Source organism: Lichenostomus cassidix, chromosome 14 (genome assembly GCF_008360975.1).
Source record: "Lichenostomus cassidix isolate B80296 chromosome 14, HeHo_3.0, whole genome shotgun sequence".
Taxonomy (NCBI): domain Eukaryota; kingdom Metazoa; phylum Chordata; class Aves; order Passeriformes; family Meliphagidae; genus Lichenostomus; species Lichenostomus cassidix.
The window spans coordinates 15,418,773-15,446,210 of record NC_139495.1 but is presented as its reverse complement, the minus strand read 5'-3'; the positions used below and the strand labels follow the sequence as shown (position 1 = coordinate 15,446,210).

Below are 27,438 nucleotides of genomic sequence, written 5' to 3'. Positions count from 1 at the left end.
AGAGGATCTGCTCACTCCCACAAGATGAGCACATGGAGAAGGAGCAGAGACTGCAGGCTGGACAAGCTCTCATGCATGTGTTCCCAGCACAGTTCAGTGCCAGTGGGATGGACAGCTTTCCTATTGACTTCAGAGTTCATATCAGAGGCTGCACTTCCTCCTCAGAGAATAACTCACTGATTGGTATAATTTTCACTTATTTTACACTAAATGCCACATCAGTGCCAACCACCCTGGTTTCCAACCACCACCGAGAGCATAACTTCTGGCCACAGTCACATCACAGCTGAATGAAGCAAAAGAAACTGTTGGGTCCAAGTTTTAAAAACTGAGTAATTGTTTTCAGCATCTTCTTTTTAATTAAAAAATTAGGGATCAAACCAAAAATGCACAAGAAGAATTCAGTTTTTAAGAGAGAGCGGCGCACTTGTCATCTGGAAAAATGAGACAGCAGGCGGCTAAAAATAGTGTTCTCCTGAACTTTGAAAATCTGTGCCCACTTGCGCTGGTTTTCTTCTGCTCCAGCCACACACGAAGCCATCAAAACCTTTTCCTCAGCTCCTCTGTTTGGGCATCAGTATAATCACAGAGCGCAGGAGCAGCGTGCGCCGGCAGCTGCTGGGGTGGGGGGGGCTGCGGCATCTGAACCCTGCTGACAAGTGGCCTCTCTGCAAACCCTGGCTGCACAGTTTTTTTGCTGTATTAAAGGCCCATTAAAGTGGCAGTGATATTTAAAAATAAGGATGTTTTTCATCTTCTGAAGGAAGTCCCCGCCTGGCCTGTGCTGTTGCAGAGAGGCACTTGCAGGCCTGCAGGAGCCGGGTGATGCTGCACTGGCTCCTGAAATGAGGAGGATGATGTTCCTGCCAGTACCCTCTCCTGGCTGTGCCAAGCTGGCACTAGACTCACTGTGACCTGCCAACATCCCTGCTCTTCCAAATCACTCTGGACAAAGGACATACCTCAGCACCAGCTGGACTGAGCGTGCCTTGGGAACACAGGTTTGGCGGTGACCACAGCCTGCCCACACAGCAGGCAGGGCATGCCCACTCTGCTGTCCTTGCTGATGGAGATACAAGCGTGCAGCACCTGGGGTGTGCAGATCTTGCTCTCTGCACTCACAGTGTTGGCAGATGTGCCATATGGCACAGCACGTTTTTCAAAGGTAGAGTCTCTTCCAGAGCATTTCTGCCTTTGAAAGAACCCCTTTGGAAGCCCAACCTGGAATTCTTTGCAGCCAGCTGAGCAGACAGTCCCATCTTGTGTGTGTTGGGTCTCACACCTGGAGGAGATGAGACACCAATTACAAGAACCAAACCAACCAAAGGAAAACACCAACACCACCATGCACACCTCTGGCCTGAGAGGATGGGAGGGAAGAGAAAAGATGTGAAAGTTTAACCAAACATTTAACAAAAGGTCTAGGGAATCTGAGGAGGGAGGAGGTAAAAGCTTCAAGTACCATCACATGTTTTTAATGTCAGAGTCTCTGCTCCTGGTAGAGCTTCTCTCCCATAACAACACAGAGCATTTTTGCCCCTATACACTGGCCAACACCCACTAACCCACTGATGGAAAACCCCTGGGCTTTCATTTTCCACCCAGCGGGTACATTTCTTTGGCATCCTGGATGTCAAACATTCCTGAGGCAGCTTGGTGAAAACACACTCATCTCACAAACAGGGGATGTTTCGGGGCTGCAGTAAACACTAGTGCTACTCCCTTTCAGGGACTTCTCCTCCCCTCTCCGTAACCCAGACTGCACCACAAAGCAGCAGATGCTGGCGCTGCTGCTGCAATTTATTTTAATTCCAACCCCTCTATCTTTTTTTTTTTTTTTTTTTTTTTTGATTTTGCGTGTGTCTGGGTAAATTTAGTTCCCATAAAAGTGAAGGGCTGTCAACACCAGCTTTGGAGCCAACCATACTGTCGGCAGCTGTTGTGCGGGCTGTGCACACAAAGCCCCCGAATGCACCTCAGCCTGTCCCCCCAGCCCCCATGCAGCCTGCCAGCAGCTCCAGCTCATGACCCCTCAGCTCTGTCCCATGGTCTGGAGCCCCTCCTCAGCTCAGATTGCACAGGCCCTGCCTCCACTCCTCCCAGCCACCCGATCCCTTCTGCCTGTCTTGATCCCTCCTGATCCCCACTCTTCCCCACACCCAGGCTGCTCCTCCCAAGTTCCCTGTCCTCTCCCATTTCCCACAAGATTCCAAGGGGACAGCCAGCCAGAGATACCATCCCTTTGGCCAAGCAGTGCTCTAAGGGCAGCTGAGGAGGCAAAGGACAGGGGCCTGCTGTGGTGACCCTCCTTGGATAAGGGATCCCAGTAAGGTAGCTATCCTAGCACAGGGATCTCACCAAGGGAACTGCACATGGCCCAGATGGGATGGCCATGTTGAGGGGTCCTGCACCACTCCCCATTCCCACCCCTCTGCTCTGATCCTCCCCTGTGCACCCCTTGGCTCCTTCTGGGCACCAGTGGAAGTTCAGTTGGGATTTCCTCCCACCTCGATCTCTGCCATTGTGGGGTTCCTGTGTGCAGCCTCCTGCAGGCAGGGGCTGAAGAGCACTGAAGGGAGCAGTGCTTTGCCAATTGCTCTTCCACCAACAAAATTCAAGTATCTGGGGCTTTTCCTGGAGCCTCCTGTGAAACAGTGTCTGGAGACATTTGGGAGGAGCATGTCCCGTGCACAGCTTGGCCAACCCAGCTCTTGCACCCAGGCTGTCCCCACCTGACACCTCAGAGCACAGAGCAACAGCTCGTGGGCTTGGAGTCACAGAATATCTGCTCCCCAAGCAGCACCACCTCCAGAGTCCCATGGAAGCAATTAGCTTGTTATTTAGATACCATCCCCACTGTGGGCAATCCAAGGGGGACCCAAGGGCTAAGAGTGTCTCTCCACTTCCCCACAGCTCCAGGATGACAAGGGGATCTGCTCTACTCCCCTAAATCATCAGCTGGCTCTTGAAAGCTGGGGGAAGAACTTTGTTTGCACACTGCTCTTCAAATGGAGAAGTTTGAAATTGACATTGGATGTGTTTTGTGTTTTGATGGACCTTTGCCAGTGCCTCCCCACTCCTCCCTGTGCAGGAGAGCCCTCAGCACAGTACTGCTGGTATTGTACTCACATCCTACTGAATCCCTCTGCTCCTGGGGTGCCAGTTTCTCTGACTGCCCATTGGCCTTGCTTACCCATGGCTTCACATCTTCTCCCTCCTGTGCAGCTCTTGGCCCTGTGTTCTGATCTTGGCTGGGGTTAAACCATGACACCAGGGCTGCAGGCCCTGTGGAAGAGCCAGCGCAGGTCTGAACCTCTGGGCTTGCTCCATGCATGGAAATGCAGTTCTCCAAGGCAAGGCATCCTTGTTGGGGGCTCTTCTACAGCTGGCAGACTGAACCTGCAGCAGAGAGCTGAAATTTCCTGGGGCATGGCCAGAGGGACTCTCAGATCCCAGTGAGCAACAAAACCCTTGTTGTGGACCTGTACCAACAAGCACTGAGATGCCCTCCAGAGCATCCAAGCCAGCTCTGCACACTACATGCCTTCTCAAGCTCCTAAACACATCCGACAGGAGGCCCCAAAGTCTGTCTCAGGGTCTGCTGAGTGAGTGAGGAGGTCAGGTGAGGAGCCCCCAGGCTGGAGCAGGTAATGCTCAGCCTGTCCCTGGCATCACAGGAGGTTTGTCCTGCCAGTGCACCACAGTCCCACAAGGACGTGGTCTGCTGGCCTCCAACTCCTCCGAGCTGCTCATAGTCTGTCCCTGCCAAGGACTCATCCAGCTCCTGATCTGCTGGGATGCCAACTGCTTAGACAGCTGGGCTGAGCTCCCTCAGCCTCTCCTGCTCTGCTGCATGGCTGGAGCCTTCTCCATCCAGCACCTCCAGCAACCCGTGCGGCCTCCTGAATGCTCCCCATGACTTTGGCTATGGTACGAACTCCCTCCATCCCTCTTCCTGGGGAACAACAGGTGACTTAAGGAGCCAGGGGGCAGGCTGGGAGTATGGCAAGGTGCCACATTTGCCAGGGACCAGCAACTTCATGTTGTTTAGAGGAGGCAGCTGGGAAGTTGTTAACACTTTGGTACTGGATTGATTTCTCCTGGAAGGAAGGAAGTGTCCTCATGCAGAAAAAATGCAGAAATAACAGGGTTGGGGTGGGTGGGTTTTGTTGGTTGTTTTTTTGTGGGGGGGGGTATTTTTTGTTTATTTGTATGGTTGCTTTTGGTTTTGTTTTTTTAAAAATAGCTATTCTTTTTTTCCAGCCATCTGTGCCATTTGCAGCTGATAGGAGGGGGGAAAATGCTGGATGGGGGAATCATTTGGGTTTGGGACTGATACTGCATTTACAGTGTACAAAACAAGGGAGGACATCTGTCCCCAGTGGAGTATTACGCACAGATCCAGGATTTTAGCATTGTGCTCACGTCCAGGGCTATCATTACAGATGCACAGAGCAGAGATGGTCATGCGCAATCCTGTGCTCCCTCCTCCTTGCTGTCTTCCTTTTCTGGTCCTGCTATTCCCAAATCTTTGAGTGCTTTCCAACCTCCTCCTGACCTTCTCTCATCACTTTCCCTGTCCATTGATGCTTTTGGGAAGCAGCAGGCAGCAGCCAAAGGCTGGTCCTTCACACCCCTCCAAAGCCAGCCTTGGAGAACACCTTCCTGGGCAGAGTGGGGGTCTCCAAGCCTAATTCAGAAACAGCCTTCAAAGACTGTGGACTCATTCCTCATCCAGATAAAATGTGACCACAGACAGCATCCTGCCAAGGGCTAGATATGTGTTCTGCTGCAGCTCACCTTTTTGGTGAGCCTTGCTACTGACTGTGTTCCCTGACAGCAGCAAAAAGGTATTTCTGTCCCAGCCCCCTGTAAAACCTTCCAGGATTGTCTGCAGAGGAGGATCTGTGTGCTCTTCTGGTGTTTCCACAGGGAGGACTGGAGCTGAAGCAGAGCAGCAGAGCCACTGGCTGGGGAATGGCTGCTGGGAGCATCCCTAGGGAGAGTGTGGACAGCAGGACTGCTTGGACTGCTCCTGCCAAAACCCAGCCTGGCCAGGAAGATGGTAACGTTGTACTGAGCCTTCAGCTGGGATGTCCTTGGGCACAATCCTGTCACTCGGATGATGGGCCCTCATTAACCCTGCCACATGCCTGGGCGTCCCTGGGCGGGTCTGACTGAGGCCAGTGTGGCTTTGCCAAGAGCTTTTCAACAAAACCTTTAGCCTGACTCCGGCTTTCACTTTTGGCATGTCCCTTCCCTGCCTTTCTGGGTTATTTCCTATGGAGCAATCACCCATCCAGTATTTCCAATCCCACAGAAAAGGTAATTTGAGTTGTTAGTGAATATTCTAATGAAGAGAGATGCTGCTCTGTTGGCTTGAGTGAGACAGGACCTGGGTGTGTGCAACATGTGCAATGTGTGAGGGCTTTGATAAAAAAGCAACCTGGGGAATTTAGCTCCTCTGGAGAGGTCCCAGGTGCCCTGCTCCTGCCCTTAATTTTGGAGGGTGGAGAAGAAAGGGGCACAGGTGAAAGATGAACTAGAGGAGGGAAGAGGGAGCTGGAGGAACAGAGCAGCCTATGTTAATTTTTTCAGCTATATATAAATGTTTGCACGTGCCAGCTGGAGGTTTGCATGCCAGGTTTGTGGCCAGGACTAGAGGCAGTGATGGCAGGGCAGAGAGGGCTACCAGTGGTCAGGAGAACCTGCTCTTAGAGCAGGGAAGTGAACACATGCCCCATGGTCAATATAAGCTGCTCAGGCAATTAATCTGCCTTGCCTTGGGACCCTGGAGGAGAGAAGCAGCAGACTGGTGGCTGTGTCCTGTGATTTACAATACATCTGATAGGTCTAGCCCATTAATAAAACATTCAGTTGGCCATGAAAGGCACATCTGCCTATTTTAAAGACTACAATAGTGGATAAAGTTCTGACACATGGATTTCTGTAAGAAAACTAGCACTGTAAATAGCATTCCAAAATTATGTATTCCATCAAATTCAATGGGACAGTTATTGTATGCTAATTAAATACTACTGAACTATTCAATGTTTGGATGGTAAATAGAGACCCAGTTTTAGAAAGACACACAGTCCCTCAGAACACCCATAGACTCCCAAGACATTACTGTCATTTCCAGCCTGCAATCTGCTCTGATAACGGGATGCAGGCAGGACAGGGATCCACAGCTCAAGTGACTTTTCTGTTAGGAGCTCTGGGAACATGAGGGCATGGTTTAGTGGTGGACATGGCAGTGCTGGGTTGAGGGTTGGACTTGATGATTTGGAGGGCTTTTCCCATCTTAACACTTCCATGATTCTCTGAGCACAGATGTAATTCACTGTCCAGGCAGGTAATGATGGTGAACAAAGGTTACTTGTCCTGTCTCCTGGAATTGGACTAGCCAGAGCAAAACCTGCTCCACTGCTGCTCTTTGTCTCTTAAGAGCTGCACACACTCCTCACAAATGACTCTTTCCCCTTCCTGGTAAGAGTTCCTGACTGCACTGCTTTCTGAGGCTTCCTTCACTTTAATTCACCTGGGTCTGTTGCATGTATGTTTTGGGCCCTCCAAGCAGTGCAGACCCATTTCCATGAGGGTTACAAACAAGCAAAGGCATCAGAAAAGGCTGACTTCAAAGGCACATCCAGTGTTTGCAATGGGAAGAGAAGTTGGATAAAAGAAACAGGTCTTGTCCCAGCTCTAAATTGATCTGCTCCAGGTTTGAGGTGTTTGCTGGCAGGGATGGAGAGGCCTGGGGTGGTTTCCAGGAGTGATGCCATGCTCCATGATCCCACAGGAGGCCCTTCTCCAAAACCCTGGGCTGTGGCATATCAGCTCTCACCCACCTCCTGCTGTGGGGGCTTCCTCCCCTTCTTCCTCCCCATCCCTTTCCAGAAACAGCCAGACCAAAACCTAATGAAGCAGAGACAGGCAGACAGAGAGACTTACAAATCTCCACTGATGCCTCACAATATAGCCCAATACATGAGATCTGAACAGGATCTTGTTCCACCCAGTCCCTTGGTCTTGGTCCCTTCGCATGACCCAGCCCAGGACGGCCAAGCTCTCTGCACCAGAGCTGCGAATTGATAAAGCCCATGGACACTTTCAAGTCTGCTAAAAAGATGTTCTGAGGTGACAGATCTTAAGCAACACACAGAGCTGAGCACTGCTCTGCTCTCCACACCCTTCCCTGCTGCCAGGGAAAAGCAGCCACTATCAGTGATAGCTGGATCCAATTTATTAGGCGCTTCGAGGAGACATTCATCAGGCAGGGAGATAAATAATCTTCAGATGGAACAATTAAATTTAATTGCCTGAAGATTATTTGTCTCCTTCCCTGATGATTGTCTCTGCTGAGAGCCTTATAAATTGGATCCAGCTATCAGCAATATTAATGGCGCTTCCCCTCAGGACTGGCCAGACCAAAACACTGGGCTCAGAATGAACTTTCACTGTTACAGACTGTCACTGTTATTGAAACTGATACTGCCTCAAGACTCATGAGTGTATTTTTCTTGCAGTTAGACAGGGTTGTGCTCAAGGTGTCTGGGTTTTCTGGTCCCTGGTGGTGCATCCTGAGCTCAGCAGAGCTGCTCCGATTCTGTTGGCCCTGTGGCAGTGATGTCCTGCTTGGTAAAGGATTGAGGAGGAATGTGGTGAGCCCCAAGGTGGATCATGCCAGGTTTCAGTGGGCTGGATTTTGTTGTGGCTGCAGAAATTAGGAACTGAAGTTGTGGGGTCTGTAGCACACTAAAAAGCAGCGACGGCAGTTTTTTTCTGGCCATGCTTGTGCTGGCCATGAGTGAAATGGTGACAGAGCCACATCTCAGCTTGAAGAGACCTTCAGCACATGTGTGGGCTCACTAATGCCTGCCCCAGCCAGTCTGCTAGCTCAAGGGCCAGCACACTGCAGGAGCACAGCTTTTCCATGCAGAGGCAGTGCCAGGGTAGCCACCTTATTCCAGTTACTCTCGGCCAGGACCAAAGCTGGAACCTCTTCAACAACCCAGGAGCCATCAGCTCCCTCCTCTGTATATGCCTGAAGTCTGGAAAATATCTTAAATATGGGAGAGGAAAGGGAGGGGTTTGATCCTCAGCTGGTGTAAATCAGCGGAGCTCTATTGACGTTGTTGGACAATCACTGAGACTTATGTCCTCTGACCCCAAAAATTTCTAGGGAGGGAGGTAATGACTGCAGAGCATTCCAGTGTTGCAAGAGATCTTCCTCCAGCCTGGCTTCAGGGAGGCTCTAACTCCAGGGGCTGGGAAGCATAAGGATAAGCATCTGGATGAAAGAAAGGGAGAAGGAAAGCCCTAAGGTACTCAGCTCTGAGTCCCAGCCAGAAGGTAAGCTGGAATCCAGAAAGGCTGGGCTGTAGGGACCATACACCATGGGGAGTTCTCATCCTCCTGCACCTTTCTGAATGTGGAGGATGGATGGCTCTGGATAAGAACAACATGGTGTTCTGTTCTCACAGCCCTCTGGGCAGCAGTGGAGTCTAACATCTCTGTTCCAGCCCTGCTGGTGCCCACCCTGCACCCAGGGCACCCTGGAGCAGTCAGTGGCTCACCCCGCATCGTCTACCCTGCCTGCTTTGGAAAGATTTCAGCTGCTGGCAATTGCCAAGAGCCACAGGTGACACACCCTCCGCTCCAACACTGCCAATCCCCTGACAGATGAGCTGTGTCCAGGCATCCCCGAGCGAGAGGCAGCATTTGGAGGTGCAGGCCGGGCGCCAGCACTGTGCTCCTTCCTGCAAGCAGTGCCGAAAAGACCCTGGAATCAACATGTTTACTGACAGACTCCTGCACTGTTGGCCTGCTTTTCTAAGGAAATGAAGCTTGTGCAATCACATTGTCTGGGGGTGTCTGTTCCTAATAACTTCTCAGTCCACCAGCCAATTCCAATCCAATTTGTCGGACGGGGAGAGATCTCAAAATATTGCATCCTGCCCAGTCTCCCTGCAGTGTGCTGGGTGGTGAAATAGGGTGCAGGTAACTCAGACCAGGTGAGCAATAGAAACACCTTCTACACCAAGTCACAGGGAAGAGAAGCAAGGTCGCTCTTGCAGTTGGTGGCCGGTAGGCAGCCCCAACCCTGTTGGGAAAAGGACCTCTCTGGCTGTGGCCAGAGCCGGATGTGCACCATCAGCTGAGAAAAAATGCATGTCCGGAAGGACGGAGTTCCAGCTCCTTAGTGCACATCTGGGCAGAGAGGATGGAGTCTGCATGAGCCATGGCTGCCAGAATGCGTGGAGCTGAGCACTGAACAGCCTCCATCTCCCCAAAGCACTGGGGCTTCCTCAACTGGAAGGCAAGGGCTCCCAGCACACAGAAGTCTCCCTTCTGCCGGGGATGAACATTTCCAGGAGTGGGCCCCTGGCCAGTAGAGCAGGACCTGTGGTTGTCAGGCATCTCACCATGTCTTGCTGCAGTCTGGACACGATCTGGACAGCAGTGCCTTGTTTCTCCTTTGGATGTTGGTTTAATTTGCTGAAGGCATTCAATGGCCCACACGGTCTCTCCAGCTCAGCCCTGCCAGTAACTTGAGTTTAATAGAGCTGGAGAAGACTATTTTTTTTAAGCGCCTCTACAAACATGATTTGTTTTGTAATAACTCTTCTTCTGTTCTGTTTTGAAGGGGATGATGGCTCTGGGATATGAGGAGCTTGGAGACAGCTCAGAGCAGCTCAAATTCCTCCCCATGTGCTATCAATTAACATCTTCATTAAACACCCATTCAAAGACACTTCCAGCCAGAGCATGACAGTGCAACAGAGCTTGGCTTCGTGAAGTCACCCAGAATCAATGACAAATCAAAAAGGGCTTGGTTTGTCCTGTGCCAGTCACATGTGGAAATGGGAGATAGCTGCCAATGGAGGAAGCGAGTGTTCCTGCTTAGCTCCTCATCACCACCCAGATCAGAAAACAGCACCCAAGCCATAGTAGGGGGACCTGTTGCCTGTGGACTTGCTGGGAGAGGCACTAGCTGCAGTGGCAGATCACCTCCCCTGGTCCCACAGCCTTCTCCCAGGCCAAACTCCTGGTCCCACTAGTGCCAAGGGCAACTCTCCAATTTACTTCATTGAGACTTGACCTTCAGGTAACCCAGAAAAGCTGGAGGGTTGGGAAAGCCATCTGGAAGGAAACACCACTACAAAATTGTCCAGATGGGTGTTTCTTAGACATTCTCCAATGCATCTTCTCCCTCTAATTTACTTCAATGATGGGCATCCAGTAATCTCAGCCCCTGGCAGTGTACAAACTGCCTGTCTGCATCACCATGCACAACCTTGTGTCCTCAGGGGTGACCAGCAAGGGACCACAGCTTTCTGCTAGCAGGACTCCATCGCTGCTTGCATGGCAGCAATGGCATCCGCTGGCTCTGAGCCAGCCAATCCCACATCCCAGATTTGGTACAAATATTTGTACTTCAGTCTGGGGCAAAAAAGTGTGTTTCCATTTTCAGTCAAAACAATGAAACCTGGGCTTGAAATCCCTGTGAGAGCTTGGGTGCACCAATAATCCATGCTTGGTGCTCAGCTGAGACTGCAGACCCCACCACAGGCTCTTCCCCTTCATTAGACACCAAGAAATCTGAACTCCGTGGTGAAACCTGGCAGCACTGGGTCCCACCATACAGGTGGCCCATCCACCTCTCTCTTCCCACCTTCCTTCCTGGCCAGGGTGTACTGGGCGCCACCACCTCCCCATGGTTTCTCACTTGGTGCTTGCCAGGATGGCAGGACCAGGCAGCTCCTGCAAGAGGATAAATTGGGAATGGCCAGGGTCCCTCTGCCAACCTGGGAGTGGGATCCACAGTCAAGTTTTGCAGGGGTAACAGCGGGACCTTGGAATATTCTCCCTCCCTTGCTTCTGAGCCCAAACACACATGGTGTTTGTGGCTGTTCTACTAAATGTCACCCAAGGAACCTATTCTTTAAAGATAACATAAAATCATGGAACAACATATTGGTTTGGGTTGGAAGGGACCTTAAAGTTCATTTTGTTCCCCCCCACTGCCATAGGCAGGGACACCTGCCACTATAGCAGGTTGCTCCAAACCTCATCCAGTCTAGCCTCAGACACTTCCAGGGATGGGGCAGCCACAGCTTCTCTGGACATCCTGTGCCAGGACCTCACCACAGATCCAGATGCATGGATCTATAATTAGCACTTCATTTCCCATAAGTCCAGTAAGATAAATTTAGCAGACTTTGGCACCTGGTTCCAGTTTGACGGCGACATTGCAGGGCAAACCTTTGTGAGAGTGACAATCCAGCATGGACCTCATCTCTGCTGTGTTCTTGTATGAAAATCTCCATTTGTGACCTGCTGAGCTCTGCAACAATGGATGGCACCAGGCTAGGTTTGTTCTTAATACAGATCATTTACTGAGTGTGCTCCTCATGGAGGAGCAGGGCCAGCAGTGTTGGGACTGGGAATAGGGAATGTCAGAACACTTGGGGCCATAACACCTCCCAGTACTCTGTCCCACCACATCACTCGCCTGTGAATCACAGCACACACTGTAGTCCTTTCCAGGACACTTCACCCTTCTCTGCCTCCTTCTCCATGTAGCAGTGCCAGAGGCTCATTGGGATAGATTTGCATGACCTGGCACCTACTGCATTTGATTTCTAATGTTGAGGCATTGTTGGAAACCAGCTGTGTTAAGGGAAAACACTGGGAATCACGTTAACTGATACCAGCATGGTGACGGGTCCTGTACAACTGCAAGAGGGAGCAGTGACATTTGTTTGCAGAGTGCTCTGTTGTGGTTTTGCTGTGGCTGGCTCCACACAGAGCTTTGGTGGAGAGAGGAATGTGGCTGGCTCCAGAGCAGCACGCACAGCTATTCCTGACACACCAAACAGCACCTTGATGGAGGAGCTGCTGTGATCCTCAGCAGGCTGTGCAGCCAGTTCGAACCGGATGGTCCTGGGGGATGAAACAGGTGGAAGGTGGGGAAACTGGTGAATGAGAGGCTGGACATATGCTCACAGCCCAGAAAGTCAGCTGTGTCCTGGGCTGCATCTTCAGCTCTGCTCAGGTGAGACCCCGCCTACAGAGCTGCCTCCAGATCTGGGGTCCTGGGCATAAGGACATGGAAGTGCTGGAACAACTCCAGAGGGGGCCACAGAGATGCTCTGAGGTCTGGAGCCCCTCTGCTCTGGAGCCAGGCTGGGAGAGCTGGGGTCACCCAGCTTGGAGAAAAGAAGGATCCAGAGAGACCTCAGAGCCCCTTCAAGTGCCTAAAGGGGCTCCAGGAGAGCTGGAGAGGGATGCAGTGACAGGACAAGGAGGAATGGCTTCCCACTGCTAGAGGGCAGGAATAGATGGGATATTGGGAAGGAATTCTTGGCTGTGAGGAAGTGAGGCCCTGGCACAGGTTGCCCACAGAAGCTGTGGCTGCCCCTGGACCCCTAGAAGTGTTCCAGGCCAGGTTGGATAGGGCTTGGAGCAAGCTGGGATGGCGGAAGGAGGTGATCTTGAATGTTCCTTCCAACCCAAACCATTCTGTGATTCTGTGAAGTTGAGGACTGCAGTCCATCCATTTAAAAACTACCAAAGAAAGAAGAGCAGAATCATGATTTGTTGCTATCTTACTGTACAGATCAAATCAAACTACTTCAGGACAGGCACATTTACATCTTCAAATGTTCTTTGAAGCCTGAGACAGCAAAGTGCACACTCAGCTTTGAGCATGTTGTTTATGATCCATGGCATTAAGCTGGGACTTGAGGGAATACTGATATAAAAACATTTTCTTAATACATTCTCTGTTGCGTTTTTCTTTTTTCTTCCCACCAAAAAATGCAATTTTAGCCATAATATAAATGTTTATAAAGGATTCTTGGTCTCAACAGAAGGTATCCTCAAAAATTCTTGAGTTAGAATAAACTTATAGATAGACACTGGTCTGTTTCCATGCTTTGGTTTTTCAAGTGAAAGTGAGTTTGGTTAAAAAAAATCTGGTTTGCTTTTCCTTTTTAAGTGGAAATAAAATAAAATAATGCACTACTGCTTCCTCATGAATTTGTATCTTTGTATTCTCAGTTCCTCTTTTCATAACATTTTATTTTTCAGGTTGCTTTGGGAACAGAAGACTTCCCTGTGTCCCAGAAATTTTCTTGGGATGGAAAGAGCTGTTTTCTGCCTGGTCTGTACATGGGTTTGGAGAACCTCAAACCAAAAAATCCTAGACACACCAAAGTCATCCGGAGCGTTCTGATGGTGCTAATGTTATCCAGACTCTCATCTCCAGCCCAAGTGTCTTTGCGGTTGGGAAATTGCAATCTTGGTGTAAAATCCATGCTGTCCAGCCTGGTTCCACATGGGAAGTGGCTTTGCCCACAGCGCACAGAGCAGACCAGTGTGTGGTTTCCTGGGGAAGACTGGGCAAAGGGGCCCCAGGCCAATGGGGTTTTGCTCAGCAGAGCTGCATCTTCCGTGGGCATCTCTGCAGGGGATGGAAAGTGTGGGCATCCTCGATTCACCAGCAGGAATCTGATCATGCCACCTTTTCATTCTATGGCAGTGCTATTTATAAGCTCTGTGGGTAAACAGTCCCTGTCACTGCACAGGGTGGTACAGAGTTCCTACAAATGATAGAGGACTAATTAACTTAGTAATTGCATGTGCTAGGATAGCCCTGCAACTTCCACACTGTTTTGGATGGCTGGGATGGGTCTTGTTCATGTTCTCACCTCCTGTTTGAGGAGAAAAAGGTTTTCACTGCCTTCAACGGGTCAGGCTCGGAGCATCTCACCTCTGTGGCCATTGCAGCAGCTCTTCAACCATCCCCTAGAAGCAGAACTAAGGAATGAAGAAGTGTCCCAGGCAAAAAAAAAGGATAAATAGAGGTGAAGAGAAAAGAAAAAGGAAAAAACCACCCCAAAACAAACTAAAAAAAAACCCCAAACAAAACACCTCCATATCTCAGAGAGCAAACTTTGGGAAGCACAAACCTGGATTCATGTCAGATAAACTGAGCAACTCCCTTCGGATGGGAGAAAAGCCAATCAGATACTTCAGAACCAATGCCAACTCCTGATCTTGGGGAGGAAATTCAGTGTCACAATTCAGGTTTATTTCTTTGAATTCTTATTACATGAGCAGAATACCTCTGAGGCATGGCTCCTTTGGCAAAGGCAATGAACTCATTCCGATTAAGCTGGATGGAAGTACTCTGGTTTTCCTCAGCTATGATTCTAGACCTGGGTATACCTCCAAGTGAAGGGAGAAGACCTGTTTGTCCACCCAGCCAGGTTCCTACTTTGCTTCATTCTGCCCAGGAGCAAAAACCAATACACTGATCTGCATTTAAATGCCGTTCATTATAGAAATGACAATGACAAAGAGACAAAAACCCCTCAAAAAGTAGGAATTGTTCTGCAGCATCATCTCTTGGTGCTCCACCGCATCTGGAAGAGGAGAATGTCCCCTTCCTCCAAGGGAAGCTGGGAAATGCATCCCCCTGTGGTGCTCACTGCTTCCCTCAGACCCTGCTTCTTCCCACATCTCAGATGAGCATTGTTCATACCTCCCCCAGCCCAGATGGGATTTTTAAGGATGCACATCTCCAGGATGTGGGATTGTCCAGGGAGTGTTGGTAGCAAACCCAGGTAGGGATGGTGTGTGCAGGGTGTTGGGGTGATGTCAGTGTGTCCAGCAGGACTCAGGTGGCGACAATGTCTCTGTGCTGGGCCACTGGTGAGGCCACAACCCAAATCCTGGGGTCAGTTCTGGGCCGCTCATGACAGGAAAGACACTGAGGGCCTGGAGCTTGTCCAGAAAAGGGAACAGAGCTGGGAGAAGGGGCTGGAGTGCCAGGAGCAGCTGAGGGAGGTAGGGGGGCTCACCCTGGAGAAAATGAGGCTCAGGCTGGACCTTCTGGCTCTGCACAACTCCCTGGAGGGAGGCAAAGAGGGGGCAGCTTGGGAGGGGGGAGTTGGGCTCTGCTCCCAGGGAACAAGGGACAGGAGAAGAGGGAACACCCTCAAGTCGTACCAAGGAAGTTTCAGATTGGATATTGGAAAAATTTCTCCATGGAAAGAGTGGTCAGGCCCTGGCACAGCTGCCCATAACAGTGGTGGAGTCACCACCCTTGGAGAGATTTAAAAGATATATGGATGTGGCACTTAGGGACATAGTTTAGTGGTGTCCTTGGCAGTGCTGGATTAATTGTTGAACTCATTGATCTTAGAAAAAAAATTAGAGCAATTTTCCAACCTAAATGATTCCCTGATTCTATGATACCAGTGTAGAGGGATTAGAGAGCACTAAAGGTGCTCACCTGGGTTCAGGTGGGTGCATGTACAGGTACAGATGTTTCTGTGCCTGGATGCTGGCTGTGCCTGTGGCTGGCAGTGCTGGGGACATGCATGCTGCAGGGACAGCAGTGTCTGTGCAGGGTGACATAGGTCTGCAGCCACAGTGTCCCAGTCCTCCTGGATTCTCACCTGCTTTGCTCATTAAAATACTGGAGAAAAGGGGTGCTATAAGCAAAATTATGCCTCTTCTATCTTCCATGATGGGAGAGAGCAGGACTGAGCTCAGGTGCTGTCAGGATTTTCTTCCCTTGCCTATGCCACGGTGCACATGCCAAAGCAAGTGCCAGGTCCCCATGGAGAAAACCCCTTCACCAACTTTCTGCACCAGTGTAAATAGACCTACCAGGGCTAACTCTGAATCCTGGTACTGCTGGGGGTGAGTGCCTTGGCTGCTCCTCACTCGACACCTTGTCACATCACCTCAAACATCCACCGTGGCTCCCACAGCCCCAGCACTGAGATGGCGGCCTTTAAAACTGCCACAGATAGAGCCTGCTGCTTTCTATTCCCATTCCTTGGCTGTGGGGAAGGGCAGGAGAGTGTCTGAAGGCTTCACAGACTGTTCAGAAAGAAAACATTGAGATGTGCTCATGAAACCACACAGGGAGAGAAGGAGAATATGAAAAGAGGCAACCACCTTGCAAGTGCCATTCTTTAAGGAATAATGTGCAATAGAGGCCACAAAGTTGATGAGGGATCTGGAGCACCTCTCTTAAGAGGAGAGACTCTGGGAGCTGGCCCTGGTTAGTCTGGAAAAGAGAAGACTGAGAGGGGATCCCATCAGTCCGTACAAAAATCTCCAAGGTAGGTGCAAAGAGGACGGTGCCAGGCTCTTTTCAGTGGTGCTTAGTGGCAAGAGAAGGGGTAATGACCATAAGCTAAACACATGAAGTTCCACCTCAACATGAGGAAGAACTTCTTTCCATGGAGGGTGGCAGAACTCTGCAACAGCTGCCCAGGGAAGGCATGGAATTTCCCTCTCTGGAGACATTCAAAACCCACCTTGGATGTGTTCCTGTGTCACCTGCTCTGGGTGACGCTGCCTTGGGCAGGGGTGTGGACTGGATGATCTCCAAAGGTCCCTTCCAACTACTCTGTGACTCTGAGATTCTGTGAGGAATGTGTTGTATTGGGACGTCACACATTCCAGTGTCCCTGGCTGTGGGGCTTCCCACAGAAGGGCTGTGCAACTACAGCTCTTTCCACTCTGCAACTAACTTTGCTCCTACCCAGGCCCCTGCTCCTTCTCTTTTTCCCTTCCTGGCAAGGGGAGGAGGTCCCATACTGTTCCCTGCAGCCAAGTGATCCCAGCTGCTGTGCGGCCAGAGCAGTTCCTGCAGAAAAGCTTTGCACGGCCAGCTAGACCCTTCCACGGGCAGAGCTCGGCATAGAGGTGTGGGCACCCAGCTCCCAGCGGGGTCCAGCAGCAGAGATTGCCCCAGGTCCACCCAAAAGAGTAGCACCTGACTTTGGATCACAGCTCCATCTCTCTTGATGGAGCAGGGCTTCTAAGAAGGGAGAACAAATTCTTAAGGAAAAGGGAGGCCTTTTTCTCTTCTGGAGTCAAATAAAAGGGCATCAGGAGTTGCACGGCTCCACGCTGAGGAGCATCAGGGACACAGATGTAGCTGTCCATACATAGCCCCGATCTAACACTGAATTCACTCTGTGACTTCCAAAAAGCCACTTAGTTTTCCACCAGTTGCGCCTTCCCTCTGCCCTGCCCCAGGCTCTGAGCATCATTCAGTGACACATGTGAAGGGAAGGGCAATCCTGCAGTTCCTGCCTCTTTGGGATGCCACTGCCTGTGAATGACCAACAACAAACTCCATGGGAACCTCTATACTCACCAACCCACTTCTTCCTTGACCCAGCAGAGTGGGATTGGTTTTAAGTTGAGGCAGAAGACAAAGAAAGGAGAGAGGAGATGGGAGAAATTCCTTTTAAAATGTTCCTTTGTCGCTCGCCTCCACATCCCATGGTGTTGCCTGTGCTGACGTCAATGTGGTGCTGTTGATTTGCACCAGCTGAGGGGCTGGCACAGGATTCTCCCCTCCACTGTGGCTCTGACATGGGGTGGGAAGGGCTCGTGCTGGGATATATTCCTGCCCGTAACATACTGTGTGCCACCAGGCGAGGAATGAGGAGCCTCTGCGGAGCCACAGCCAACCCATGTGGCTGCCCACAGAGCCCTTCCTGCACCCTGGCACCCAGCGATGAGAGGCTGCTGCCTAGCCCTGATACCAAGAGAAGGGCAGTGAGGTGGCTGCTGCGGGGGCATCAGCATCGGGAGCCTCACCTTGCCAAGGACTGCCAGACTGGCACCTTGCCCGTAGTGTTTTTGCCAGCTGTGAAACAGCTGTGAGCTCTCACTGCCATCCCTGCTCCTCTCCTGGTGTTCTTCCCTCAGTGGAGGCTGCAGGACCAGACCAAGACATTGGGCCCTACAGCCCTAGGGCTCCACCACCCCGTGGAGGTGATGCCTTGGCACGCCCAAGCTTATCTTGCTGCCTTACACAGCAGTGAAGCCCAGAAAAGCATTTTGACTTGTACTCTGCTCCCACACATGTGATTTGTTAAGGTAACACTTCACAGCGTGGAAAGCATCCCACTAAACACTGCTGGGAAAGAGAAGCCCAGCCCTTGGAATGAGGGCTGGTTTGGGGGATGGATGACAGAGTGCTACGCACCAAGCCACAAGAAGGACAAGTGATATGCGGTCAGCAGCAGTCGTCTTTACTATGGACCACAGGAGATTGGAAAAGTAACCTTGTTAACAGACCTAGTGGCTAACAAAATGTCATGCTGTAGGACAACGTACAAGAGAAGAACAATCACCAGAACAAAACGGCACCCAGGGGGACGGGGAAGCCCAGGGGGTTGCAGGAGATGCCCTATAGCAAACCTCTAGTGTGGTATTGACACGTCTGCGAGTGCAGGGGGCTGGCTGTGTGGGTTCCTTTAGCCTTGAACACAAGTCAATGGGTCTTCACCTTTACCCAACTCCAGTGGCTCTGGCACAGTGATCATTGACTTTTTTTTCAGAATAAAAATAATAATAGTATTTTGTTCCAAGGACGATGTGCAAGAATCATTTCTCCAGGTGAAGTGGAAGGAGGGTAGATAGGAAAACACCCCTCCCAGGGTTGTCCTTGTGGCTCGTGCCTTCTGACTGACACCACAGCCCTCCCCAGCAATCCTCTGTGGCTTTGCCTTAAGTGAATACCAAACAAGGCTTTTCAGAGAAAAAAGAAAGGGGAAAAAAAGTATTGCTGCCTCTTGTAATATTTTTCCTCTCTCTCTCTCTCCCCCCTCTTTCTCCTTAAAAATGTTTACTTTCAAAAATTCCATTCCTGTAGAGATTCCTCCTGAGCTCTGAGGTCTCCACACTCCACCCTCCTCTTCTCCAGTCAGAAAAACTGAGTCTCGACATCTCTTTGGTTAAAAAAAAAAAAATTTAAAAATTAGCACAAACAAATAACACACAGCCCAGTATGATCCCATTCCACCCCGTGGACGCCTGATGAGAGGGTGTCTGTGGAAGAAGGAAGCGTCAGAGACGGGCTGTCTGCTCTCTGGAAGCTGAGGTCTCCGCACCGTCCCGCTGGCTCTCCTCTTCTCATACGGTGGTCGCTGGCCCATACTGGAGCACCAGAGGGGACGTCTCCTTGATGCGGATGTAGAACTGCCCCTCAGGCCAGTTGGTGTGGAGGGACAGAGGCAGGAAGTCATCGGGGAGCCACCGCTCGCTATCGTTGGCGGCGAACACCAGTCCGAAGTGCTCCAGCTGCTCCTCACTGTAGCAGATGGCGGCCGAGCCACCCAGCACATCCCGCGAGATGTCGTTCATCTCCAGCACCACCAACTTCACCACCTCCCTGGCGGGCGTCTGGCTGGTGATATGCAGCTGCAGAGAGAGAGGTGGGAGAGAAGGATGTTAAGGGGGAGTGAGGAGGAACAGGGGCCGCAGGCAGCATGCAGCGTGGAGGAGCAGTGAGGGTGGAGGAACAGCCACCCCAGTGGCGCCTGTGAGCAGGTGGCAACAGCCTGGCACAGAGCCATGGGCACACTGTGCCTAGGGAATGCCCAGGGAGTGTACCCCAGTGTGCCAGGGCCCAAACCCACCGATGGCTCTCCTGCCTCCACTAGTCTCTCCATGCCCTTGCCACTCAACTCTTGCACATGTCACCTACAGCTCTGCTAAGGCTGCCCCACCATCCCATCACCTGTAGCCAGAGAGGGACAGTCCCTGCCCTTTTCCTGGTACCATGGAGGAATCTGTGTGTAGTCCTTCTTGTGAGCAGGGTCCAGACCCTCAAACCAGCTGGACCCCAACAGCTCTGCCAAACTAGAACTGAAGCCTCTTTGGGACACAGCGCTAAATTTCATCCCATTCACAAGCTTGGGGTTTTCTCACCTACAGCTACCTTCACCCTCTGCTTGCCTGGGGACAGCCCTCTGAATCCCAAATCCTGTCGAGAAAATGAGCTCATCAGGGCCCTGGCTGCTGATCCAATACTGGGAGTTGCTGCTTGGCTTCAAAGGCCTGAAGGCAGGACATCCATCCTCACCAGGGCAAGGCGACGTTTCCTTTGGCACATCTGTAAGGGCTTGCGGAGCGCCGGGAGCACTGCCCTGGCAGGATGGTCCCAGCCCTGGGCCCATGCGAGCGCTGCCAGCTCTGAACAGCCATGGCAGGGCTCAGCTGATTTACACCAGCCGAGGAGCTGTGCCTTTGAACTTGCCTTTCTTTAAGGAGAACATTATAAAACACTTTCAAGCAGGCATGTCCAGAACGTTGCAACTTCAAAAGCCCTACAGGCAGCCTGCCAAGAACCCGAGGGCTGCGCTTCAGTTCCACAGAAATCTATGGGCATTCCTCAAATGGAAAATAACCCTGCAAGGCAGAGTCTTCTCTGCTAGGATGTCCCTGCTGGGTGCAGAGACACCGGCCATCAAACTTCCTCAGCAATAAACCCATCAACCTGTTGACTCTGTTCTTACTCTGTCATTCCTTTAGGGTCACTTTCAACCCCAATCAGTTCACGATTTAATGATTTTCTACTCTATCATCCTCAGTCTTGGGCACGAGGAACGTCTTGAAAGGGAAATTTCTACAGGGGAAGGATCTCCGTGGCTGGGACTAAAGGAGGCCACAAAGCTAGAGGGGGACCTGCCCAAGATGTGTGTGCTGGGGGATGTTCTCCGTGGGGGATCCCACGTGCAGCAGGTGTGAGTGACCAGAGCTGTGGGGGTCAGCTCTTGGCAGCAAAGCCCTCACGGAGAGGAGTCAGGTCACACAGCTGCTCCAGCAGAGCCCAATTGCCTGCAGCACAGAAGGTGCTCTGCCTGCTCCCCCAGCTGGAACTGGAGTGGGTTCTGCCACTGGAATTGCCACTGGCTGGAGACAAAAGGCTCCTGCTCTCCCTTCCCTAATGGGGAAGGCTGGAGCAGGGAGCACAGACCTGGGAAGGGGAGGCTGTAGGAGGAACATAGCCAGGGCAGGAGGTGACAGCTGAATTTTGGCCAGGGAGGATGACGTGTTTGAACACCAGGACATAACAAGGGAAACCCACCAATGTGTCCTTTGCTCTGCCTGCCCACACTGGGTGGCACCAAGCTGCTGTCACCTGCTGAAGCACACACCAAGAGCTGAACTTCTGCCCCACCGCCTTGTCCCCAAAACCTGCTATGTGTGGCCCTGACTTGCTCCTTCTGCAGCAGTGGCCATCACTCCTGTGGAGACATCCTGTACTGCCAGGAGCCTCATCACTACAGCAGGGACAGAGGGATTCAGGGCAGGAGTACTGCAGGTCTCCAGAGAACCTCATCCCCGGGACAGTGGAGGACGGGAAGGGCAGTGCCAAGAGTGGGGCACACAAGCCCTGCTGCCTATGTCCTCATCCTGCCAAGCCCTGTCCCACTGGGCACAGCAGAGACGCTCCGCCACCCGCTGCAGGCTGCGGTACCTTGACACTGGTCTCTTTGGAGAGTCCCGTTTCATACTGAGGGCAGACCCGCAAGGTGACAGAGACCAGCTTCTTCCCTTGGTCGGCCAAGTCCTCGGGCTGTTCTGGCTGCTGCTCTGGCAAGTGCTGAGTCCACTCATCGGATCGCGTCCGGCAGACGGGCTCAGAGCCTTGCCCGCCCCGGCGGCGCTCGGGGCTGGGCGTCGAGCCAGTCCCCAGCCTGAGCTGGCTGCAGTGGTTCGCGGTCCTGCCCTCCGTCGGGGAGCTGTCCACAGAGCCGGGGCAGGACTTCCTTGGGGCGGGGCAGTGGGGCTTGGGGAAGTCCAGGCTGCTGGTCCGGACGCAGTAGGCCTGTCGCTTCTCCGTGATGCGCAGCAGCTCAATCTGCCGGCTGGGCAGGACAAAGTCGCTGTCGTAGAGCTCGGGAGGTGGCCGGGGCTCCTCCGGCGGTGGCGGCAGTGGGGGTGGGGTCTTGAGCTCGTGGCTCTGCAGGACATCCGGGGCACTGTCAAGCAGGGTGCGGGTGGCCCTGCGGCTGCAGCACTCAGGCCCCGATGAGTACACCAGGTCGAGCTCCTTCGGGCTCTGCGCCCGGCTGGAGTCGTAGTCGCTGTCGGTGGCCAGGAACACTTCGGAGGAGCCTTCCTCATCCGACAGCCCGTGTGAGTCTGCGAGGGTGAGAGGAGCAAAGAGGGACTCAGCCTGGATGTGGACAGCCCCGGCTGAGGTGGAATCCAAGGAAGCCTCTGAGGTTTACCCTCTTGTCACGCAGCTGTGCTGCGCTTGCCACGGCACAGGCAGAGTGGCTGAGCCCTGGCTGAGCCCGACAGACCTGCCCGCACTCCCTGCTCCAACCCTGCCCGCACTCCCGGCTCCAGCCCTGCCGGCACCTCGGGTGCGGCCACCCTTGACGGACCGAGCACGGGCAGCCCCTGAGCCCGCCGGGTAGGAGCTTGACACAGCCGGGTCCTTACCGGAGTTGAGCTTGCGGCTGGTCTCTGGCGAGGGCACCGGGGACGGAAGGTAGTCAAGGTGGGACGAGGAGGATCGGGTTTTCTCCTTCATTGGCCCCCCGGCTTCGCTGAGGAAGCCGCTGAGTGAGACCCCACAGGAGGGCTGCTTGTAGCGGGCGTGCTGCAGGGCATCCATGATCCAGCGCATCTCTCGCCAGATCTCCTCCATTTGCTGCCCAACGGAGGAAAATAGAGGAGCCGTTTCAGACAGCAAACGACAGCAACAAGAAAGCCCCACGGCAAAACACGGGCTCTGTACACACATCTCTCCAAGAGCTCTGGGGGGGGAATCCCTGAGCCGGGAAATAACAAGAAAATGCTCTTAGGTGGGAGGAGGGTGCAGCTGCTGGTTCAGCAAGACCTGCCTGCTGCAGGCAGTGGTGCTGGGGACAGGGATAGTGTGGGATGCTCTTTTGTAAGGCCATCCCCAAAAGGCACTTGCAGGCCCTTTTCTAGCAAGGAGGGGATGTGCAGGGCACAACTCTTTGTCTCTCTCTCCAGGATTTTTAATTTCATCACTGCAGTAAAATGTTGCTAGATAAAGCAACTGCAACGCGTAGAAGAGGAGGCTCCAGAGAGACCTTAGAGCCCCTTCCAGTGCCTAATGGGGCTCCAAGAGAGTTGAAGAGAGACTTGGGACAAAGGCCTGGAGGGATAGGACAAGAAGGAAATGGCTTTCCACTGCCAGAGAGCAAGGTTAGATGCGATATTGGGAAAAAGTTCTTCCCTGTGAGGGTAGGGAGGCCCTGGCATAGGTATTCCAGAGAAGCTGTGGCTGCCCTATCCCTGGAAGTGTCCAAGGCCAGGCTGGACAGGGCTTGGAGCAACCTGGTCTGGTGGAAAGTGGAACTGGATGAGTTTTAATGTCTGTTCCAACCCAAACCATTCCATGAATCTATGAAAGCCCAGCCTGCTGCTGCTCATCAGCCACATCAGAGAAAGCCCCTGGGGCCACAAAGACGACGGAACAGCCCTGGTGCAGATGCTGCTGCCTGACTGTCCTGGCAGGTCAGGGGCACTGTCGAGCCTGGGTCCCACCCCATACCTGGATGTAGTCCTGAACCTGCTGGTGCCTCTGCTTGGCAGTGGAGAGCTCGACATCGGAGAAAGCCTCCCTAAGGCTCTGCTGGGAGAGAAGTGACTCCAGCTCCAGCAAGGCAGACACCTGGCAGTACTGGGTGATGAACTCCCGGTCATATGTGAAGAAGTGGACTGGGAAGAGGAAATGAGAGGGGGGATGAAAAACATCAGGTCTCTTGCTGTGGATGCCCTACAGGCTCCTTCCTATCTCCCAGCACAAAGAGGAGACAACACTGTCCATGAGTCCACCTGGACAGCCCTCAGCACACCCCTCCATCCCTCTTCTCCAGGGAACTCCAGCCCACGCCACTGCCCAGCCCAGCTCTCAGGAGGCCTCAGGGGACAAGGGGACCAGCAGGGCTGTGTGTTGGCATTCCATCTCCTCACCGAGCTCGAAGATCTGCAGTGGCAGCATGAGGAAGCCGGAGCGAGGGGTATAGGGGTTGTTCTGGCCTGGAGCAGTGCAGACATCATCTGATGGAGGCAGCAGCAGCAGGAAGGAGACCTGATCCCCAAAGTCCAGCACCTCTTGGCTGTACAGACGGAAATCTTTGGCCTGCAAGAAGACAGTGCAGGTAACAGCTCCTAACATCACCTGGTGGGCCCTCTGCCCAGTCCTCATGCACAGAGTAATCCTCAGGGACCACCTGCAGTCAAGGGACACTGCAGCTTCAGCACACAGCCAGAGGCTCCTTGCTTCTGGCTTATCTGTATAGTCTTGTCACTTCTCTAATTTCTCCCCTAAAAGTCTCCAAACTTCTGGTCAAAGTCACCACGGCAGGGTCTCAGAGAATGGCGCAGTGATGTGCAGGGAGGTGCACTCCCAGCTGCCCGACCAGAAGCACATGCCTAGCACTGGTGGGCTCCTTCCCAGTAAATACTTGACCACAGACTGCAGCTCCAGCCCAGCTCTGGCCAGGGACCAGCCTGCTTTGGAGGGGCGGAGTTGCACTGGTCTCATGCTGCCCAGCACCAAACCACATGGCAGCAGTAACAAACCCAGATTCACTGTCCTTGCTTTGGGGATACAGTGAGAGAAGGGCAAACAGCTCCTGTGGACACTGTCCCTGGGCAGGCAGATCCAGCACTCACCTTCTGTTTGCACAGGACCAAAATCTCCTGGGTGCTCCAGCCCCAAGAGGAAGGCCTGGGGCTGCAGTTCCCTGCCTGCTTCAGCCACCAGCACCATGCTCACAGCTCTGTCCCCTCCCTCCACCCCACACCTTGGCTCCTGCCTTCTACCTCTTGCAATGGGATGTTCACCAGGGTCATCAGCTCCTTGATGGCCACTTGGAGCTCCTGAAACAAGGGGTTCTGGGATGTGTCAGCCTCTGGCTCCGTGGGAACAGACTCCTCCACGCTGGCCATCTTCTGTAGCCATGCCCACTCCTCCCTGAAGAAGGCCAGAGACAGACAGGTGAAGGAGAGAGCAGCTCAGGTGGACCTCGACACAGTTGCTATGAGAGCTGTGTTTGCTTGGCTGTTCCTCTCCCAGACAGTGCAGCACCCCCAGGGATGTGGGAGAGGTGCGGGTAGAGAGAGAACTTGGTTTGCTCCAGGCTGAATCAGTATCACAGAATATCCTGAGCTGGATGGGACCCGCAAGGACTGTTGAGTTCAACTCCTGACCCCACACAGGACACCCCAACAATCCCACCCTGTGCCTGAGCATGTTGCATGGCAGGTATATGAGGGAATATTACCCTGTTGCCGAAGCAGGAGGCAATGGGTGCTGTTAGGCTGGATGGGACAGAGCAGCCTGGCTGCTCTGGCTGAGCAGCCCTGCAAATCCCACCTGGAGATGTTGGGATTGGAGCGAATCTTGACGTGGCACAGGATGTTGGGGAGCCGCTCTGGCACCAGCACTCGGATCTGATCCACGGCGCTGCACAGCTTCAAGTAGCCCAGGTAGAGGCCTGGGGAGAGGGCATAGCTGCTCCGCTGGTGGTAAGCCATCTTGTCCTGGGGACAAAGGCACTGCTGGGCTGAGCAAGTCCTCACAGCACGGCTCATTCCAATGCCATGGCACAGCCAGCCCAGCTGGAGAAGGGGAGTGGCACAGCAAGACAACCATATGCTGCCAGGGTGAATCTGGCACCAACCTGATGCCTCCCCTTGAAAGAACTGTATTTTTGGACACTGGCTGGGCTCTGCTCCCCCTCTGCCTGCAGCCAGGACCAAACCCCTGGTGGCCCAGGCTCTGCTGTGACCTTTTCCAGGCTGAGGGGGAGCAGGGAGCACTGGTGGTCCCAGGGGACCCCATTGCAATCCCTGCCCCAGCAGCATCAACACACACCTGGACTGAGATGAGCAGCGTGTCCAGAGCAGTGGGCTCCTCCGGGGTGGACACGGACTTGCGACTGGTCTGTAGCTTGCAGATGGGAACCCAGCGGACGCTCTCGAAGGTCTGGTTGGTCTTCACCTCCTTCAAGGTGACGATGAGGATGTTGCCCTGTTTGTCTTTGACAGGCTCGAAGAAGACTTGCCCCAGGTCCTGGATGCCCAACAGCCCCTGTGTGATGGGGTGGGACAGAAGGAGAAAACAGAGGATCGGGGGACATCCTGGAGGGACAGTGGGTCTGGGAAGCTGGGATGTGCCTGCAGCTGCCTGCTGGAAACTGGTCTGCCCATCAAAGCACCCTGATGGCTCCCAGCCCCTCTGCATGAGACTGCCGTGACACCTGGCACCTCATTGTCCCACAGCCAGAGTCCTGCCAGGGAGGATGAGGCAGGGACACACACACCTGCCATGGACCATGGCTGGCAGATCCTGGATTTTTCCTGTCTGTGGCACAGCCATGTGCTGCTCCCAAGGGAGCCCAGCCCCCAGTGTCCCACCCAAAGTGCCTGTTCCCCACTCAGGCTGACCCTCACCTGCATCTGTGAGATGGCCAGCAGCATCTTGAAGCGTGTCTGCAGGATGCAGGAGCAGGAGGACTGGGACACGGTGACACACTGCCGCAGCCACAGGATCTCATCCCACATGCACGACACCTGTGCACACCAAAGGGTGTCACCACTGCTGCAGCTGGGTCACACCAGGTGGTTTTTGGGGAAATCCATTTGCATCTCCATTTGAGCTGGGTTAGGAATGTGCCTAGGCACATTCTCTCAGCGTCTCTCAGCAGGGGTGCAAATAAACCCTGTGCCACAGGCACCCTGTGATGCCTCCAGGGCCTGTACCTGAGGGCAGCACTGTGCCATGCCCACTCAGACATCCACCTTCAGCTTGGACTGGAACTTCAGGTTTGAATAAAAGTTAGCCAAGGTGGGGAGGGAGAAGAAAGCACTCTCCATCAGTAGGTAAAGACTACCCAGCAAACTATTTTGGCCCTGAGCTGCCCACATGCCCTCTCCCTAAGTCTGCTAACAGTGGAGGAGCTGGCAGCAGCTTGCTTTGCATCTTACAACAGAGGCAGAGGTGCTGCAGCAGGATGCTGAGGGGAAGCAGCTCAACAGCTACTGACATGCCTATGGAGAGGCAGTGCCTACCCATCCTGGCACCAGCATGTCACCATCTTTGGGCTTCCAGGAGCTGGGATGAAATGCCATTCCCTGGAAGTTTCCTGGTCCATACTGAACCCCAGCAAGCAGCAAGTCCATGGGCTGCCTGCACTGCCAAGCCCCAGTGTCCAGGCTGGAGGGGCAGCGGTCATGCCTGGGCCACTCTGGCACCCTGGCTCTCTGCCCCAGCACAGGGTCCCTGGGCCACCCACCTTGGTGAACCAGAGGAAATCCTGCATGAGCAGGCAGGAGTAGGTGTCATCAATCTCCACCACGGGGATCTGGTCTTCATGGGTCACCAGGATGTTGTCGTCCTTGTAGAAGATGGCTGTCAGGTAGAGGCCCCTGTGTGGGAGGGAAGACAGATTTCAGTGTCACCTCCAGATGCCAGCTCCATCTCCCAAAGGGTCTTTCTCTTAAGGGAAGATGCCCTGCCCTGCCCCAGGTCTCCACTTCTCTCCAACAGCTGTGGCAGAAGAGGCTTGCGTCTGGTGTGGGAGCAGGAACAGGAACCCAACCTGGCAAGCA

The 27,438-nt window shown here is 53.1% G+C and overlaps 1 protein-coding gene across 17 annotated transcripts in view; it reads right to left on the bottom strand.

Moving 5' to 3' along the window:
• Positions 1-18,059: 18,059 nt before the first annotated feature.
• LOC146430983 (ankyrin repeat and fibronectin type-III domain-containing protein 1-like) overlaps positions 18,060-27,438 on the bottom strand; it is a 244,394-nt gene continuing 235,015 nt past the window's right edge. For all 17 annotated transcript variants that reach the window (XM_085075231.1, XM_085075229.1, XM_085075227.1 and 14 more), the window contains 10 exons: positions 27,123-27,255; positions 26,281-26,400; positions 25,703-25,918; positions 25,202-25,368; positions 24,649-24,799; positions 23,794-23,962; positions 23,372-23,538; positions 22,288-22,498; positions 21,314-21,981; positions 18,060-19,251 (listed from right to left, as the gene is read on the bottom strand). In XM_085075231.1, the coding sequence (XP_084931357.1) occupies positions 18,964-19,251; positions 21,314-21,981; positions 22,288-22,498; positions 23,372-23,538; positions 23,794-23,962; positions 24,649-24,799; positions 25,202-25,368; positions 25,703-25,918; positions 26,281-26,400; positions 27,123-27,255 (2,290 nt within the window). In that variant the 3' untranslated portion in view covers positions 18,060-18,963. The remainder of the gene's footprint in view (positions 19,252-21,313; positions 21,982-22,287; positions 22,499-23,371; positions 23,539-23,793; positions 23,963-24,648; positions 24,800-25,201; positions 25,369-25,702; positions 25,919-26,280; positions 26,401-27,122; positions 27,256-27,438) is intronic.